This window comes from Lycorma delicatula, chromosome 1 (genome assembly GCF_047948215.1).
Source record: "Lycorma delicatula isolate Av1 chromosome 1, ASM4794821v1, whole genome shotgun sequence".
NCBI classification, from domain to species: domain Eukaryota; kingdom Metazoa; phylum Arthropoda; class Insecta; order Hemiptera; family Fulgoridae; genus Lycorma; species Lycorma delicatula.
This window is the reverse complement of record NC_134455.1, coordinates 113,508,513-113,528,734: the sequence shown is the minus strand read 5'-3', so window position 1 is coordinate 113,528,734 and position 20,222 is coordinate 113,508,513. Positions and strand designations below refer to the sequence as shown.

At 30.6% G+C, this 20,222-nt stretch overlaps 1 protein-coding gene across 5 annotated transcripts in view; it reads right to left on the bottom strand.

The window, feature by feature from the left end:
- Positions 1 to 19,996, bottom strand: part of LOC142321352 (ATPase family AAA domain-containing protein 2B-like) — a 189,627-nt gene extending 169,631 nt beyond the window's left edge. For 4 of the 5 annotated variants that reach the window (XR_012755606.1, XM_075359372.1, XM_075359383.1 and 1 more), the window contains exons 1-4: positions 19,803 to 19,996; positions 19,561 to 19,696; positions 1,808 to 1,940; positions 1,304 to 1,479 (exon numbers count right to left, since the gene is read on the bottom strand). Coding sequence is in view for 4 of the 5 variants with exons in the window: in XM_075359372.1 (XP_075215487.1) it covers positions 1,304 to 1,479; positions 1,808 to 1,940; positions 19,561 to 19,696; positions 19,803 to 19,880 (523 nt within the window). In the remaining variant the exon portion in view is untranslated. The remainder of the gene's footprint in view (positions 1 to 1,303; positions 1,480 to 1,807; positions 1,941 to 19,560; positions 19,697 to 19,802) is intronic. The other variant, XM_075359392.1, reaches the window with a different exon arrangement.
- Positions 19,997 to 20,222: the final 226 nt, after the last annotated feature.

Here is a 20,222-nt window from a genome sequence, read left to right as displayed (position 1 = left end):
ATCGGATCAGTATGTTTTACAGTGGGTGAGTGCAATCAAAACATATGACTAAAAAATTTAATTTCCAAATAACCAAGATCCGGTCAATCAAGGGTGTACCCAATGCATTAAACAGTTAGCGCTTGATTTGCTGATACATACACCATTTGAATCATGAAAATCAGGCAAGTGATTGCTGAGATATTATGGTGACACCTCACCACACCCCCTCCCCCTCTGCAATTTCCAAACTGTGCCCTGGGGCACTTGAAGATATTATTACCCAACGGGTACCACTAGGAGCAGATAGGGTTATCTTCTGGGGGGGTCGAATAAATTTTTCAGAGCACTAGGACTGACTGTTTTCAAAATATTTGCAATTTTCGTCCAAAAATTCAGATTCAGTTAAAAAAGTAGTAAATTTTCACAACACTTAAGTCACAAATTTTAGATTCAAACTTACTTAAACAGGCTAGGTTATCCTTCACTAAGAAAGTATACATGTAAATGAGGTTTTATAAGTTCAAGGGGCATTATTTTCACTTAACAAATTAGCATCTTAGCTACTTCGAAATGCTGCTAAAATGTGTTGTCATCAGGAGCAAACCTGTATGTAAAATTTTAGAGCGTATGCAAAATCCCGTATCACGCATCATCATGACTAATGATGCGGGATCCACAAAAGTACTTTCATAGTAAAATTAAGGTAAGATATCTTACCTCAATATTCTGTACTTGGTGGTTTATATTAATATATTTTAAAATATAATTTAACAGTACAAAGAAATAACATAAATCTTGAATAAAGAGATTAATTTCAGTAAAATAAATATATATATATATATATATATATATATTTATAAACACTATGACACGATTAAAAAAACACGTATATTATGGGATTTAATAAAAAAAAAATTTAAACACTTAATAATGATACTGGATAAGTTATTAGCTAACAAAGTGCTTTTTCAAAATTACCTGCTCTAAAATTATATATATACATTTATATAAATACAAGACATGACTTGTCAAGTGATTTTATTTTCAATGTTAACTCAAATAAAAATACAACATTTCACTGTCTGAAAAATAAGGATTAGCACATCACAATTAATGGATTAATAATTAAAAATAAAAATTGCTGATAACTTCTGTGTCCAGTATTTACAAAACCACTAAAAAAAAAAAAAAGAAAATAAAAAACAACTGCAGATAAAACCAGTGAGCATATTTTATAATTAAAAATGCAATTCTACAAATGACAGAACCAAGAAATGAACCAGCAAAACCACTATCAATATCACAACTTAAAAAATTTTACCATCAACAGCAAGTTCATGATCCCTTTGCTCTTCCTCTGCCTTATCAATAATGCCATTCATCTGCCTACGTCGAAGATAATGATGTCGACGAGGAGTATTATCTTCTTTAACAGACTGATTTACAACAGACATAGGATTAGGATGGATCCTTCTCTTTCCCATTCTATGTTTTAGTCTGTAGAAAAAAAAAAAATAATAATTAAATATAATTAATTCACAACTATAATACCGATAAAATAAAGTAATTTAATTCATACTCATAATCAGTACACAATCAAAAATTTAATGATCATAAAACTTCTAAAACAAGCAATTCAAGATTAAAAAATAATGTATCCATTCTTAATGATAATTTTCACAATAATTTTTTTGTCTACAAAATTAAATGAAAAATAAAATTTTTCAAATTATATAAACAAAACCAAAGAAATTTAATAAAACAAAAAAAAATGAATTGCAGAAAAGGTAGGAACGCATTCAAAACAAAAACATCTGTTGCTAACCTCTTCGATGAACTACGTGGTGAAAATATTCTATCATCATCATCATCATCATCATCACTTTGGCTTAAACTGAAATGCTGGCGAGATGTCAGTGCCATACGACAACTTCTCAACCCACGACCTGACCTAACTACTAACAAAACAAATAAGAAAAAAATTATAAATATTCACAGTATATGCTTGGAGATATGTTTACGTCAATAAGATCTACCTAGATAATTTAAATACAAAATCTTTTAAAATTAAATAGTAAAAAAAGCACAAAAAAATATTTTATTAGCTATATGATTTATCATGGGACCATGAGTTCTTTCCAAAATCACCGGACATATATTTTAGGCACATATTATAACACTTCAAACTTTCATTAAAAGAATTTTTAAAAAATTATATATATATATAATATGGAAGAAATGATTCCGGAACCGATTTTAAACTTTTCTCCATACTTAAAATCTCAATTAAGAAAATCAGTTTTCGCCTCCAGATTGGTTTGTCTGGATAGCCAATTAGAAAGTTGTTGATTACTGGTGAACTAAATCGGAATCACCTCTCTGGATCACATCCAGAGTTGTAACTCGGGAATTTATTCCCACCCAAGGCTAACTGCCTTTGAAAGTCAAATATGGAAGGTCTTTTAAGAAAAAAATCCACCGTCTGGTAAATACCAGAGAAGGCTCTACTCGGATCCGGTGGGCAGCTGTTTAAAAGATAACAACGAATCGGAGCGTTTGGAAACACCCAAAAACAAACAACTTCAAAATTGAGGATAAAACACAAGAAAATAAACTACATTGCCACTCGCAACATTAATTCTCTAACTCAACGCGGCAAACTAAAAACTCTAACAGACATAATGGACAAACAAAAAAATCCTAATCGCAGGACTTCAAGAAATAAGAAACACCAATCAAGAGCCGTTTGAATCACAGGGTTACAGAATTTACAAAGGAATCCCCGGGAAACGTGTGATGAAGAAATGCCCACAGTTCGGAACAGAATTTGCAATCATTCTTAAAATAATTGACTCAGTCGTAGAATTTAAGTCTTACTCCCCCAGGATTTCAACCTTAATCCTAAAATCAGCCAATAAATACTACACCATAATAAATGTCCATGCTGTCACCAATGACAAAAACAACCTTAAAAAAGATAGAGAAAAGATGGACAAATTCTGGGAACTTCTTGACCAAACTGCAAACAACAGAAATAAGACCCACACCAAGATTGTAATAGGGGACTTCAATGCCCAACTTGATAAACAACGAAGATATCGTGATATTATCGGAAAATGGCCTGCCTAGAAGAAAACTAACAAGAATGGCCAAGAACCTGTCGAATTTTGCAGAAACCATAATATGATCTCAAAATCCACCTATTTTATGAGAAAACCAAACAAATTGAAGACTTGGAAACACCCGAATTGGAAAAAAGGGGAATGGCAACTCGATCATGTTTATATGCACCAGAATTATCACAAGGAGATTTATAATGTTAAAGTCTTGAGAGCAACAGATGCTGGATCGGACCATTACTTAATTAAAGTTAAAATAAAATTCACCCCACATAAAAAGAAAAAATCCCAACCTAAAAACAAAAGAGCTTATGATCCACATAAATTAATAAACAATGCCATCTTTGAAGAAACAAATAAAAAAATCAAATTAACTAATAATTTAAAAGAATTGACATCCCAACTGAAAGAAATAGCTGAAGAACTAGCCCCTATAAACCCAAGAAAAAACACCAATGGTGGAATGAAGAATGTGACAAAGCATTCAAAGACTGACACCAGGCTTGGATCAACCACAAAACCAGGAAAACTGAAGAATCTAACCACGAATTCACCAAACAAAGGAAAATAACTCAGAAAATTATAAGAGGAACCAAACAACAAGCCCAAAAAAAGTTGATTCAACAAATAGAAGAAAGTTCCAAGAAAACTAACTCCCAAGACTATTATAAAATTTTTGGTCAGACTCTTCAAAGATATAAACCACCCACCCTTATGCTGAAAGGAAAAAAAGGAAATATGGCCCACACCAATAAAGAAAACGCTGAAATGTTGGCAGAAACCTTCAATAGACTCCTCAACTGTGACGACTCCCAGAGCTTTTTGAGATTGACACTGAAACTCTAGTTAACACTTCACTGGTAAATATCAACCCGCCAACAATTCAAGAAGTTCTCGCAGCCTTAAATGAAATAAAAAATTACAAAGCAAGCGGAGAAGACCAGCTTTTCGCAGAACTCTGGAAACACTCATCAGTTTATTCAGTCAAAACTTCCCTACTTCTATGCTTTGTGAAAATATGGAACGAAGAAAAACTTCCAGAACACTGGACCACATCCCTAATTCATCATTACATAAAAAAGGGGACAAAACTAATCCGGAAAACTACAGAGGCATATCTCTCCTGGATTGCACATACAAAATCCTGTTGAGAATCATATACAACCGATGCAAAGATCAACTTGAACTGGAACTTGGGGAGTACCAAGGAGGATTTAGGCCATGGAGAAGTTGCCCGGAGCAAATAATATCCCTAAAACTTATGATGGACTTATACAAAAGACGAAAAAAACAACTAATAATAACCTTCGCCGACTTTAAAAGGACCTATGATTGTATACACCGACCAATCATGCTGAATATTCTGAGAAACCTGGGCCTTCACCCTAAACTCGTAAACATGATAAAATTAACTTTAACCAATACCCAGTCCAGAGTGAAATTCAGAGGTGAACTCTCTCAACCCTTCTCCATAAAAACTGGATTGAGTCAAGGAGACGGCCTCTACCACTCCTTTTTAACTGTGCCCTCGAATTTGTCATGAGAAAATGGTATGAAATAAATCCCAAAAATATAAAAATGGATTCTAAGAAAAACTCCATTACACTAAATTGCCTGGGATTTGCAGATGACCTCGCTCTTTTAGCAAATAATATTCAAGAAGCCAAAACACAAATCATGAGCCTTCAAAACCTAGCACAAAAGATAGGGCTTCATATCTCTTTCGAAAAAACTGAACTAACGGCCATAGATCCTCTGGTAATAGAGCACATTACGGTAAACAATCAGAAAATTAAAATAGTAAAACAATTTAAATATCTAGGGGAAATAATAACTTATAATTTAAATGAAAAAGTGACATGACAAAACAGGACAAATAAAATGATTAAATCCCAAAAATTATCTTGGTCAACATATAACAAAAAATGCCTTTCAGCTAAAACAAAACTTAAACATTATAAAACTGTAGTACAGCCAGAAGTCACCTACGGAAGCGAGATCCTTTTCAAAATCACTCAGAAAAACCAAATTGATAAAATTCTGAAAATAGAGAGGAGAATTGTGAGAACTTGTATCAATAAAAAACACCAAAAAGAAGGCCAATGGTGGATTGTGCAAAATGAGGTAGTGTATCGAGAAATAGAGCCTGTTACTGATACTATGAGGAAAAAATGAATCTCTTTCTTTGGTCCTCTCATAAGGACATCGGAAACAAGACTGTCAAGAAATATCATTGAAAAGCTCTGGTTCCAAAAGCTAGAAGTAGGATGGATCAAAGAAATTAGAGAAGATATGAAAGAATTGGGAATTTCCCTGACTGACCTACAGAATAAAACTGAAAAAATTACAAAGCTAAAAGACAAAAACATTAGATTTAAACAAAAGACAGACAAAATACAACGAAGAGGGTGTTTACAGATGAAAAAAAGAAAGCAAGATCTGAACGGATAAAGAAATACTGGGTAGCTCGGAAAGTAAAATAACACGCTTTTCTCAGAGAAGATCTAACTAAAATTGACTTAAGTGGTCCCATGTTGGCCGTAAAAGCATAATAATAAAAAATAATAATAATAAAAAATGTATATATATATATATATATATATATATATATATATACATTTTTTCTTTTTTTTCTCAAGTCGATACTTATGATCCATATTTCTCTGTACCAATATATTGTATTTTTTATAATCAAAAACCAACTTGAATAACCCAAGTACAGAATTACAAAATAAATGGAATGACACTTACCTTCTTTTCTTTTCTTTATTTCAGTAGCACTTTCGCAGGATCCTGCATCATCAGTTGTATATAAATCATAAAATATATATCAAGACATAACAATTTTTTTAGAAAAAATTAAAATTACTATCATATATAGTAAACATGAAGTCAAATAAAATAATTACATATATTTAAATATATCAGTTAAGAATTAAAAATTAAAGTGTTACATGTTTACATTATTCAGTAACACTGGCTGGCCAGGTTACATGTAATAAATCGTTCAATTATTTTATTTTTAAAGTAAATTTTAATTTTTAATTCTTAATTGATGTCATATTTAAATATATGTAATTAATTTATTTAATTGACTTCATGTTTTCTATATATGATAGTAATTTTAATTTTAATACTTTAAAAAAATTATGTTTTGATATGTAATTTTACATAATTTATATACACCTGATGATGTGGGATCCCGCAAAAGTGCTATTGGAATACAGAATAGAAAAATACGGTGTCATTTCATTTACTTTGTAATTCTGTACTCGTTCAAGTTGGTTTCTGATTATACAAAATACAATATATATATAAAATAAAATATATATATATATATATATACACACACCACAAAAACATCTAATTATTTATTAACTTGACCCATGAACTCCTCACAGTTTAAAATATTGTTTACCCATTCAGACCTAACTTTGGTAAAGAGGTAGTAGCTGTAGACGATGGTCAAGAATCTCCCACATTAACTACTCAAGTTTGCACAACCAGCCAGTAAGGCTGCTCATTTTCATGCAATAAACAATACCATTCCTGAGAATCCCACATAATTTGTTTTGAAATATTGATCGCACAAAATCTACCATCAAATCTGTGAAGTTTACAGATTGAATATGATTAGTGAAATAACAGAATGGTGAAAAAGTGAATTAGGATGTTTTAATGAAGGAAGAAGAATGTATATTAGTAGGTACACGGGGACCACCTACTCTAGTCAATTAAGATTTTTGTACACAGTATTGAAGAGAAGACTCATTTTTTTTAAAAATCTCTTGAAATTGTGACAGAACACTTTCAATAAAAAAAAAAAAAAAAAATAGGTTTTGATACCTAACAAAAATGCTAACTTCATAAATGCAAATTCATGAATATAACAAAAATTTTTGCAACGTTATGAAAAAAACAGGAAACTATTTTTTAAAGGCCTTTCACCAGTGACAGAATGTGAATTTGCTATATACCACAAAAAAACCAATCACTGCAATGACAGCTACTGGTTCTCCAAAAGTGAAGATTTTCAAGAGCTCTTTCTCTAACAAAAATAATGCACCATTTTCTAGGATTATTAAGACAACTTAATAATTGGAATTCATTCCATAAGACACAACATTGGAGAAGTGAATTGTCTAACGCTAAAAAAGTTATAATATACATCACAGAACAAACGGCAAGGCTAATCAGTTCTACTTTTGTAATATTCTGTCTTTTCCTATTTCGCCTCTGAAACCACCATAAGATATTACTTCAGAGGATGATATGTATGAATGTAAATGAAGTGTAGTCTTGTACAGTTTCAGGGCGATCATTCCTGAGATGTGTGATTAATTGAAACCCAACCACCAAATAACACCAGTATCCATGATCTAGTATTCACATGCATATAAAAACTGCCACTTTTAGGATTTGAACCTTAGAACTCTCAACTTTGAAATCAGCTGATTTGCAATGATGAGTTAACCACTACACCCCACTGGGCTGGTGGTATATGTCATGTGCGTGTATGAGCCACTCGCATGCGATCATGGTTGGCAATGATTATTTTAAGTAGCCTGTTTTTCATTTCAACAGATACTTTTAGTTTAATGAAATTATTTATTACATATTCATTAATATACAACTATAGTACCCAGTGCATGCAAATAACCATACTCAAAAATTACTCTGTTATGGTTTTGAATTTATAACAATCTGTGATCTGCATTTCTGGTATAATTTTTTTACAATCTGTTAGCAGTCCAGATATTTCACATCACTCTATAAGAGATGCTTATTTTGTATACATCTAATAAGAACCTACACCAAACAAAACTAGTGCTACTCTTAAAAAAGTATTTCTGTCATTGCTTATTTGTCATTCAATAGTATTGTATTATAAGATCAAAATAAAGGCATATTTTTACATTTTTGAAATATTTTACTTCTCCAATCTTTCAGTTCCTTTTAAATCAGGAGTTTATATTTTATACATTTATTTTTATATTTTATATGTTTTTTTTTTTTATAATTTATATGTTTATATTTTATTTGGAACAAAATATACAAGTTTTTTTTTTACTCATAAATACACAACACAGCAAATAGTCTTATTGGAAACTAATAATAAATCAATTTACTGATTTATATATTTTTAAGTTCTTTCGTATTAAATTTTTTGCTTATATATTTGCTATTAAAATAGATACAACTTTGTTTTAAACTTTACTCAATTTCTACGTTGAAGTACTACTACTACTACTACTTCATACAAATCTTTAAAAATCATCATTTAAAAGAAGACATATAGAACAAATGTAATTGGGTTTCAGTCAGCAGTCACAGTAAAGAATGATTAAAAGTAAATAAAAATATACATGTACAAGTAATGGTAAACTTGGAGTAGTGACGATTACTACTCAGTGTAAAAACGCGTTCTTCGCTCTTGGTAATCCCCTTACCAAATAACTGTTCTATTTTTAAGAAATGAATGCAACAATTTTGAAATGAATACAGTCTGCTAATTCTGTACTACACATTGTAAAATGTAATAACGGATGACAAAATATTATCTATTACTAATTACAAGGTAAATATTGTGATAGATAACTTTAATATTGTGATTAGTATAACTTTAATTGTTTACTGAAAAATGAATTATCTGTTTAATTCCTCAGCTGGAACGCTCTCCTCGCTGTCATCACTATCTTCAGTGTAATTGTCACTATTTTCACTATCATTACAAAGAGACAATGAAAGTTCTGTCAGAGATTTAACAATTCTTGGCTCCAATATTTACCTTCGATTTTTTTTAACCTTTTCAAAGTAAAATTTCCAGAGTCTGTCACTCATTGAATTCATTTTATCTTCACACAGTTTTTGAACTTTGACATCTTAAACATTGTGTTGTGGCTTGCAACATGTCGTTTTACCTCTGACCATACCATCTCAACTAGATTTAAATTAGGATGGTAAGGTGGAAGCTGCAGAATTTGATGTCCACTTCTTTCAAACAATTCTTCAAATTGGTATAGTTTACTATAACTTTTGTTCAACTTATTTGGTTCATGCAATCGTGGTTAAGCATTTGAGAAGAAAATTGAATATGATGTTTCTGTAACCAAACAGTTATCTTGTTTTTTGCTTGATAATGCAGACTCAGGAGGAAGGTTAGTAACTAATTTTTCTTCAGCCAATTTTAAAAAAATTTTAGTATTCATGCTATCATGGTAACTGCCACTTTTTGATTTGGCTGTCCAAGATAACATTGCATTTAGAATAAAGCCCATTTCACCTCCGACGTGAATTATAATTAAGCATTCACCTTTATTTGTCGGTAAATGAAGTCCTGCATGGCTGGCGTCAGCTCATGATTTTGCCGTTAAATGAGATCATAAAACATAGGATTCATCTAAGTATACGATTGCCGGGTTAAATTTTCTAAAATCACTGATTGCCTACAAATATGAAATTCTTTTCTGCCTAATATCATGTTTTTTAACTAATATTTTCCTTTTTTTCTGAATTATACCACTTAAAAACTAATTCTTTTAAAATTCTTCTTAATCTAGTTCCACAGCCATTTAAATGAATTTTAATTTTCAATTCTTTACAGTTTTTAATTGTTGGAAGCTCCCCTATCCTGAGTGAAATTCATTCACAGTTCGCCTAACCACATCTTTATCAAAATCACCTAATCCAGTAACTGGTTTAGAATGTTTCTTTTCCTTCTGTAAAAAAAACTCATGCACACACACACACACACACACGCACACACACACACACACACACACACATCTCTTAATAGCATAAACATGATTCAACTGTTGTTTATAAAACAATGTATTTTTGTGTGTATAAAACATTAAGAAAGTGACACCATGTTGCAAATATAAAACAATTATTTTAATTTTATTTATGTTTCTTTTTTTGTTTTCCACGTATATAACGTTAAATTCTGTGGTTCTGTCTCTTGGTATGGTTCTTTTTGGTATGGTTCTTTTGTCAATTAATGAATGATACAATGTTTTGTAAAATGTTTTTATCATGGTTTTTATTGTAAAAGGTTTTATCGTGGTCAAACTTTTTAAAGTAGTTTGTTTACATGCATTATGGCTGAATTTAAGTCTGTTGTGAAAGGTAAAAGATTTTGACAACAGGCATGCAAAATTGTAAACAATGTGTATGATTTCATGAAGAAAGTATCTTTAGCTATAGGAAAATTAAAATATGACAAAATAGTGACACATATGATAAATATTATTAATAATATTACATGGTAATTCCATTGAAAAAAGTGGCTAGAAAAAACATAAATTTATAATTAAGAAATTTATTTACACAACTTATTAACAGAACCTTTTGTAGAACAAACCTTTAAAGTTTCTTCAGATTATTATCATCTTCAGATTTAAAAATTTAAACTAGAAACAAAATATTATATTTTGTTCATATATTTTGTAATATATTATTTTGTTCATTTATAAAATATGAAAATAACATTAAATAAAAATACTTGTAAGAGATCAAAAATTGTTTTTTGAAAAATTAATTTTTTATCCATTAGAAATTTTGAGAAAAAGTGATTGTTTTATTGTTTGTTTCAATTATTTGATACAATTTATTGTTTATGAATTATATTGATAATATTAATGTATTTTCATATAAAAGTAGAATTTTTAAATCTATTTGAATTCAGGAAACACTTGTGTTTGTTTAATAACACTTCTGCTACAACCTATTTGAAAAGAATCTGTAAGTGGTCATAACCTGAAACTCCTACACTAATATTCTTCTCAATTGCTTTTAACGTAATTGTTCTCCATCTGAATTTCATTATGGTGAAGATGTATTTACGTAATGCATAAGAAGTGTGTATTAATAAAAGAATCCTATCACACTTTTAGATATAATTCAATTTTATTATTCTGATAAATACAAGCTTTACATTTTCTACGTCGCAATAATTAAAATGTGAACACACACATTTTTGTTGTGGGAAGAATAGAGTGCCAAACTTTATTCAAAAGGAATTTCAGCCAAGGCATTTTATAAGCCTCAGACAAAACAAGAGATCGAGAGTCAGTACACAGGCAGTCCCCTACCAGATACCAAGATACACTGACTCTTCAGGTTCTAGCATCCTCAGCTCAGAAACTCTCTCAGGACTTCAAAATCAAAAATGGAGACGAAGGAATCAAGGATAAGGAGAAAGTACGAGTAAATTATGTTTGTCCCATGGCCAAAAAGAAGTTCACCTGTTTATTTACAATCATAAAAAATATTCCAGAATAGGGTTTTAAAGATGAAGTTGTAACAAATGCTGATGTATACATGATATTAATTAATAACAATTAGATCTCTAATATTCAATTACAATCCAAATCGAAGCTCTGAATTTGACAACAGTTCCTGGTAACTTACCTATATCAGAAATATGTACTTACATCAGAAAAATATTAAAAATAATAACTAATTAAGAGAACATTACATCAGTAAAATTAATCAATCAATAAACATAAATGTAAATTTAATAATACATAAGTTAAGCTCCTTGATTAATATAAAATATATTTTTTTTAAGGTAGATCAGTAATAAACAGCAGATAAAAACTCAAGAGTGAGAAGATTATATTAAAAAAAATACAATATGCAAGAAAAGCAAAAATAATTATGCCTCTATTTCTAACCAGACCAAAAACTTAATTTCCTTTTCTACCCCCTCTGCCAATCCTTCATCTATCACTCACGCTGTATACATATATACAATACTAATATTAATTTATTTTATTAGAGTGCTAAATAAACAGATTTTCATATCTACTATTGTAGAATTTACTATTGTTGTAGATTTCTCAGATATAAAGTATGAAAAATATTAAAATAAGGGTATTATTATTTTTGTAAAACTGTTATTTTTAATTGTTTTAATGTTTTTTTTAATTCACTATATAAACTGTGCTTGGAAATGGTTACAACATTTTGTATCATATGAAAAATATAAGGATAAGGCACAAACACAAGATCTTTGAAATGAAAGACTGAGGTTCTACAACTCCACCATATAGATTCAAATTATTCTCTTCACTCCAGAGAAAATCTGCAAATTTTTAATTAAGTGAATGCATGAACATTTCAGATTTTTACTTTCCTGGCTAGTGCAATATATGCTTCAATAGCAGCCGTAGAAAGTATAAAAAAAGATTTAAATAAATTGTAAATAATCTATAAAAAAAAAATCATTTTCCAATGCTCCCAAATCTAAAAATCTATTTTTGTCAAGAGTGACGTATGTATGTTGGCCTGTATTTGATCTTATAACTCTGGATGCCGTAGACCAATTTTCTTCAAACTAAAAGGTAGACAGGTATACCTTCAGGGGGAAAGAATGTATTAAATTTTTGCAGAAACTGGATAAAGGGGAAAGGTTGTTCTGGCCGAAATAAAATTTTAAATCATTACTGGGGCACACACAAAATAATTTTCTTACAAAAAAGTTTTTTTTTTAGGTATTTCTTGCCTCAGAAAAGGAGTTAATGGGGATAGTTTTTTGCATCTATATTTTATATATCAATAGACCTTCAAAGCACTATTAAGTTTTGCCTATCGCACTCCAATAGTCTGTGGTAACAAAAGATATTTTTTTAATTAATTTTTTATTTTAAATCCATCTAGCAAGTTACCTTGCTATATGAATGAACTCTTTAAAAAAAAAAAAAAAAATCAGCAAAACATTTTCATCTTCATAGAAAATGATAACTTTGTTTACTTAGAATTTTGGTTGTATCTTTATATTTTTTAAACCTCCCTCTACGAATCACGAGACCTTGCTGTTGGTGAGGGAGCTTGAGTGCTCAGTGATACAGAGTAGCTGGACCGAAGGTGCAACCATATCAGGGAGATATCTGTTGAGAGCCAGATTAAGGAACGATTCCTGAAAGGGGACAGCAGCTCTTTCAATAGTTGTTAAGGGCATAGGTCAAGACGAAATGGCCATATCAACATCACTCAGTCCTCTGAGTACTGCACAGCTGAAAGCAATGGAAAACTACAGCTGCTTTTTTTCCAAGAAAATGTAGCTCTCTGCATTTTCATGCAGAGAGCTTCCTTGGTAAAATATTCTGGAGGTAAACTAGTCCCTCGTTTGGATCTCCGGTTGGGGATTACTAAGGATGGGGTCACCAGAAAATTAAAAAATAACATTCTACAAGTCGGAGCGTGGAATGTTAGAAGTCTAAAAAAGGTTGGTAGGTTAGAAAATGTAAAGAGGGAAATGGATAGTATAAATGTAGATGTGGTAGGAATTAGCAAGGTTCGGTGGGAACAGGAAAACGACTTTTGGTCAGGTGATTTTAGAATAATTAACTCAACTCAGCTTCAAATAATGGGCAGGTTGGAGTAGATTTCATAATGAACAAGAAGATAGGGAAGAGAGTAGAGTATTTCAAAATGCATAGCGATAGAATCATTGTAATAACGATAAAATTGAAACCTAAACCAATAACAATTGTTAACGTTTATATGCCTACAAGCACCCATGATGATTATGATGAGGTATACAAAGAAATTGACGAAGCAATTAAACACATAAAAGGAGAAGAAAATTTAATAATAGTTGGAGATTGGAATGCAAGCATTGGAAAAGGCAAGGAAGGAAATATAGTAAGTGAATACGGTCTGGGCAAAAGGAATGAAAGAGGAGACTGACTTATAGAGTTTTGCACAAAATATAATTTAGTAATTGCCAACACCCAGTTTAAAAATCATAATAGACGAATGTACACATGGAAAAAGCCAGGTGATACTGCAAGGTATCAGATAGATTATATATCGTTAAGCAAAGATTTAGAAATCAACTCATCGACTGCAAAACTTACCCTGCAGCAGAAATTGATAGTGACCATAATTTAGTGATAATGAAATGTAGATTGGGGTTTAAAAACCTGAGTCTGAATAAAAAAGATAAAGTAGAAAATGTAGAAGAATGGGAGAATGTTAAAAAGGAGATTCTTAAATCAACAGAAGCAAACTAAGACGGAACAAAGAAAACTGGTACAAAACCTTGGATTTCAAAGGATATATTGCAGCTGATGGACGAACGTAGAAAATTTAAGAATGCTAGTGATGAAGAGTAAAAAGATCTATAGACAATTAAGAAATAATACAAACAGGAAGTGCAAACTAGCGAAAGAAGAGTGGATTAAAGAAACGTGTTCAGAAGTGGAAAGAGAACATTGGTAAAATGGACAGAGCATACAGGAAAGTTAAGAAAAATTTTGGGGTACATAAATTAAAATCTCATAATGTGTTAAATAAAGATTGTACACTGATTTATAATACGAAAGGCAAAGTCGATAGGTGGGTGGAATATATTGAAGAGTTATATGGAGGAAATGAATTAGAAAACGATGTTATAGAGGAAGAAGAGGATGAAAGGGGAGAAACAATACTGAGATCTGAATTTAAGAGAGCATTAAAAGATTTGAATGGCAGAAAGGCTCCTGGAATAGACGGAATACCTGTAGAATTACTGCGCAGTGCAGGTGAGGAAGTGATTGATAGATTATACAAACTGGTGTGTAATATTTAAGAAAAAGGGGAAGTTCTGTCAGACATCAAAAAGAGTGTTATAGTCATGTTACCAAAGAAAGCACGAGCAGATAAATGTGAAGAATACAGAACAATTAGCTTAACTGGCCATGCATCAAAAATCTTAACTAGAATTCTGTACAGAAGAATTGAGAGGAGAGTGGAAGAAGTGTTAAGAGAAGACCAATTTGGTTTCAGAAAAAGTATAGGGACAAGGGAAGCAATTTTAGGCCTCAGATTAATAGTAGAAAAAAGATTAAAGAAAAACAAACCAACATACTTGGCATTTATAGACCTACAAAAAGGCATTTGATAACGTAGACTGGAATAAAATGTTAGCATTTTAAAAAAATTAGGGTTAAAGTACAGAAACCCACCGGGTTGGTCTAGTGGTTAACGCATCTTCCCAAAACAGCTGATTTGGAAGTCGAGAGTTACAGCGTTCAAGTCCTAGTAAAGCCAGTTATTTTTACACGGATTTGAATACTAGATCATGGATACCGGTGTTCTTTGGTGGTTGGGTTTCAATTAACCACACATCTCAGGAATGGTCGAACTGAGAATGTACAAGACTACACTTCATTTACACTCATACATATCATCCTCATTCATCCTCTGAAGAATTATCTAAATGGTAGTTACCGGAGGCTAAACAGGAAAAAGAAGAAGGGTTCAAGTACAGATACAGAAGAACAATTGCTAACATTTAAAGGAACCATACAGCAACAGTAATAACTGAAGAACATAAGAAGCCGTAATAAGAAAGGGAGTCTGACAAGGATGTTCCCTATCCCCGTTACTTTTTAATCTTTACAAAGAACTAGCAGTTAATAATGTTAAAGAACAATTTAGATCCGGAGTAACAGTACAAGGTGAAAAGATAAAGATGCTACGATTTGCTGATGATATAGTAATTCTAACTCAGAGTAAAAAGGATTTGGAAGAAACAATGAACGGCATGGATGAAGTCCTATGCAAGAACTACTGCATGAAAATAAACAAGAACAAAACAAAAGTAATGAAATGTAATAGAAATAATGAAGATGGACCACTGAATGTGAAAATAGGAAGAGAAAAGATTATGGAGGTAGAAGAATTTTGTTGTTTGGGAAGTAGAATTACTAAAGATGGACAAAGCATGAGTGATATAAAATGCTGAATAGCACAGGCGAAATGAGCTTTCAGTCAGAAATATAATTTGTTTGCATCAAAAATTAATTTAAATGTCAGGAAAAGATTTTTGAAAGTATAAGTTTGGAGGTCACTTTATATGGAAGTGAAACATGGACGATCAGAGTACCTGAGAAGAAAAGATTAGAAGCTTTTGAAATGTAGTGCTATAGGAGAATTTTAAAAATCATATGAGTGGATAAAGTGACAAATAAAGAGGTGTTGCAGCAAATCAATGAAGAAAGACGCATTTTGAAAAATATAGTTAAAAGAAGAGACAGACTTATAGGCCACATATTAAGGCATCCTGGAGTATTAAGTCGTCTTAATATTAAATGTTCAGGTATAAGGAAAAAATTGTGCAGGCAGGCAATGTTTGGAATATGTAAAACAAATTGTTAGGAATGTAGGATGTAGAGGGTATTCCAAAATGAAATGACTAGCACTAGATAGGGAATCTTGGAGTGCTGCATCAAACCAGTTAAATGACTGAATACAAAAAAAAATTGTTTAAACAATTTTATAAAGTTCTTTTTTTAAATTTATTATCACCACATGATAATAAAATTAATTTTATTCGGTTGCTTAGTATGGAACTCCCAAAATGAAAACATTTCTTTTTTTCAATTTGAAATTTTTAATGCTTTAAACTTATTTTTGTTAAATGTTCAGTCACTGAAAAATAACTTAATGCATCTCTCCCCTGATAGAGGAGATGTAATATATATATATATATATATATATAGTAATTACTTTATCAAAAAGATACAAACAGAGCTTAATATTATAGCCAAAAAGTTTTTTAAAAACTAATTACATAATAACTTGATTGGTACAGCCAGGAAAGTAATGAAATTTCATATTTTAGGTTTTTTATATTTCCATCATCAAAATCTACATACAAGAGAAAATAAAATCCATATTTACAAAATTGTTATTTCTCTTAACAATTCAATACTTTTATAAATTGGATATTTTCAAAATTTATTATAAAATTTTAACCTGTAAAAAAACTTTGATGACAGAAAAATATTTGAAATCTTCTCATCTCTAATTACTGAACTACATCTTTTTATGAATCCTAACCAATTGTAATTCATTATATAAAAATTGCTCAACTTGCAGTAATTTTATGTAAAAATGTTTTGTGTTCAGGATTATTTTCCAGTGCGGGAGAACAATAATGTCTTTAATTTTTCCCCCAGTAAAAGGATTTCCCTGAACTATACGACAAAAAAAATAATATTGCTTTTCAATCCCCGTAAAGAAATTCTTGATTGATCTGAAATTTTTGAGCTTCCATACATCAAAAGGGGGTCTAGATAGAAATAACAAAGCTTGCAATGATGAACCACTGCAAGGTTACTGATCCCTAAAAGTTTAATCTGATAACGATAGTTCTCAGTACAATACAACATCTTAACCTTAAATATATTTAAAAAACCAGTTATATTTTGCTTCAAAGGGCAAATATATTTTAGTTTTTCAGGCAACATGCAATTCAATATAACAAATATAATTTTAAATAATAAAATATTATTTTAAGGCAATCATATCCAATTAAAACTATTTGGGTTTTGAGATTACTTTTATTTACTTTACTTTCTAAATGAGTTTTTCATTTGCATGTATAAACACGCATTTTAATAAACATGATACGGCATCACAATTTTGTCATGTTGTAATAGATATGAAGGCTTGGACCTAAGTAAAATTCTGATAAAACTATAATTTTCTGTCAACCTATCCTAGTATATTAAGAAGTGAAGCTCAGAAAACTATTGAGTTTTCTGTATTTAATATTTATTAAACTTTTGTAGGTCTTGTGTTTTAACAATATAGTGGCGGCGTATTGCTGTGCACATAGGCTCGACGACTGGCTTACCACACTTACCATAATGATAAGACGTAATTCTAAAATAAAAAAATAAATAGTTTTATGGTTTTGAAACATGTAGGAAACAAGTAGGTAAGTTTCATTTTTTTTCATTCATTTTTTTTTGAATTGGTCATGCAGCCACCCTTGGGTCATTTCAAATGGATTAACTTGTTACCATTTACGTTAGTTTTTTCTCACTAGTGTAAGTATACAAACTTAGAATATACTTAGAAATTATACAAGAAACATTTTTATTTGCCATAAAAATTACAAAAACACTGTAAGTTGTATAAATTTGAAATTTTTATCACCAGTCCCATCAGAGTTATTTGAAGCCAAAATTTGATTTTTAAAAAAATTATTTTCAAAAATTCAAAAAAATGTAGGGGTAAGTATACCACCATTAATATTATTTACAGTAAAACTACTAACATATAACTATATATTAAAAAAATAATTCAAACTGAGTATGCCGTCCCTGCCTCTTGAAAAAAATTACCAAAGTGAAATTATTTCATAGTTTTTCATGTTGAACTTCATTGGTAATTTTCTCATAGAAAGAAGAGAGACAGGTAAATAAACCACTGGACCAATCTTTTACCTTGAAAAAATATGAATAAACTTGTTTTGTTTCATCCTTCCAGGACCAATAGTTTTTTAGTTATGATTTTTTCCATAAATCCTTACAATCATAAAAATAGGTGTGCGCACCAAAACAAAAATGGCTGCCATAGGTAAACTGCTTAAAAAAATATATAAAAGGTATAGTTTTAAGGCCCTGAAACACGTAGGAAACAAATGTGTAAGTTTCAATTTTTTTTTTTTGAATTGGTCATGCAACCAGCTTTTTTTTTTGGGGGACACTTCAAATGGATTGACCCTAATGTGTAATCTGTCACATAACGATGGCCTCACTGGCACTAATAGAACAATGTATAAAAGTAGGACTGGCAGACTATATTCACATGAGAGAAGAGAAGGTGGTGTTGGAAGTGGTGATACCGTCATCCTCCAAACTGCTTTTTGAGGCCAGTTTTTGTTGGGAGAGTATTTTGAGACTACATCTTACCAATATAGGGTCAAAAACAACTTTCTTTTCTAGTAATATCTCAACAGGAAAGAAATTTAAGAGGAAAAATATATCATGTAGTGTTTACTCTTAAGTCCCTCACTAAATAAAAAAACCTGTTATTAGCCTTTATATAAAACTTCACACAATATTAACAAAAGTATATTTGACAGTATATTACACAATATTAACAAGAGTATATCAGTACATCATAATCTCCCTATAACATTCCATCTTTTATACAATGAAAGTGAATACTAAATATACTTAAAAAATTAACTAGTACGTAACCTCCAACTGGTTAGGTGTTATAAACTATATTCTACAGAAATTAAACTTGCAAACTTAAAAGGCAATAAGCAATACAATCTTCTGATAAAATAATCTTGATACTTTTATTTCCTACTTCAAAAGTATGTAACTTCAAAAGTTACATACACACAAATCTATTCTTTCAAAACACTACTGGAGTGTTACACAGTGAAATACATCTGTATGCAGTCACATGATAATTTAAATATAGTATTAAGTTTACTCTATTGATGAAAAATAAATAAAGCTGTAACTACAAAAAAAAAAATAATGAAGTGCAATAACTTTGATAAATTACTTCAAAATAGAGAACAACAAATTAAAACAATATACTAACATTACAGTTTAATATACATGTAAAGCAATAATACAAGAGGTAATCCAAAGGATTAAAACACAAGTTAAACAAATATTTAATTAAATTCTCGATAGGACTAAACAGAATAACTCACCATCATTAGTAAAACGAATACTTCTCTTTTCACTCGAAATCACAAAACGATTCCTTAGCTCCCTGCTCCATACTTTAGGGGCTTTGGATGAAAAGTCTGAATTATCTTTTTCAGACATACAGGCACTATCAAGTTCCTAAAAATAAACGCTAACATTAGTAGAGTAAACATACAAATTTTACATTCAAATGAAAAACAATTACAAAAGGAAGCTTGACAAGTCAAGCCACATAGTAGCTTACCTCACGGGATTCTTCTTTTAACGTGTCCTTGACGGGCATTTTTGATTCTGAATCAGCTGTAAATCTCGTTTTAACCATCGTATAATAAGAATTATAAAATAATTTAGTTTTATTTCACATTTTCAGAACTAATTCACAGAACTAAAACCTACAAAACACGAACAAGACCAACCGACATTCGCCATTTTAATAAACTCTAGTGACTCCAACGCCTTCTCTATCGAAAGATCGCGCGCTTTCCTGTACGTATTTGCTTACGCAACTCACGACGTTTAAAAAATATTAATAGATTACAACAAACGAAATGTAGCGGCGGCATTTGACTAGCGTGGCCTGCATTTAGAAAATTAATTTTTAGGTATCGTAGAAGTAAATTCTATTTCTGTGACATAACTTCACTATACAAATTATATACTATAG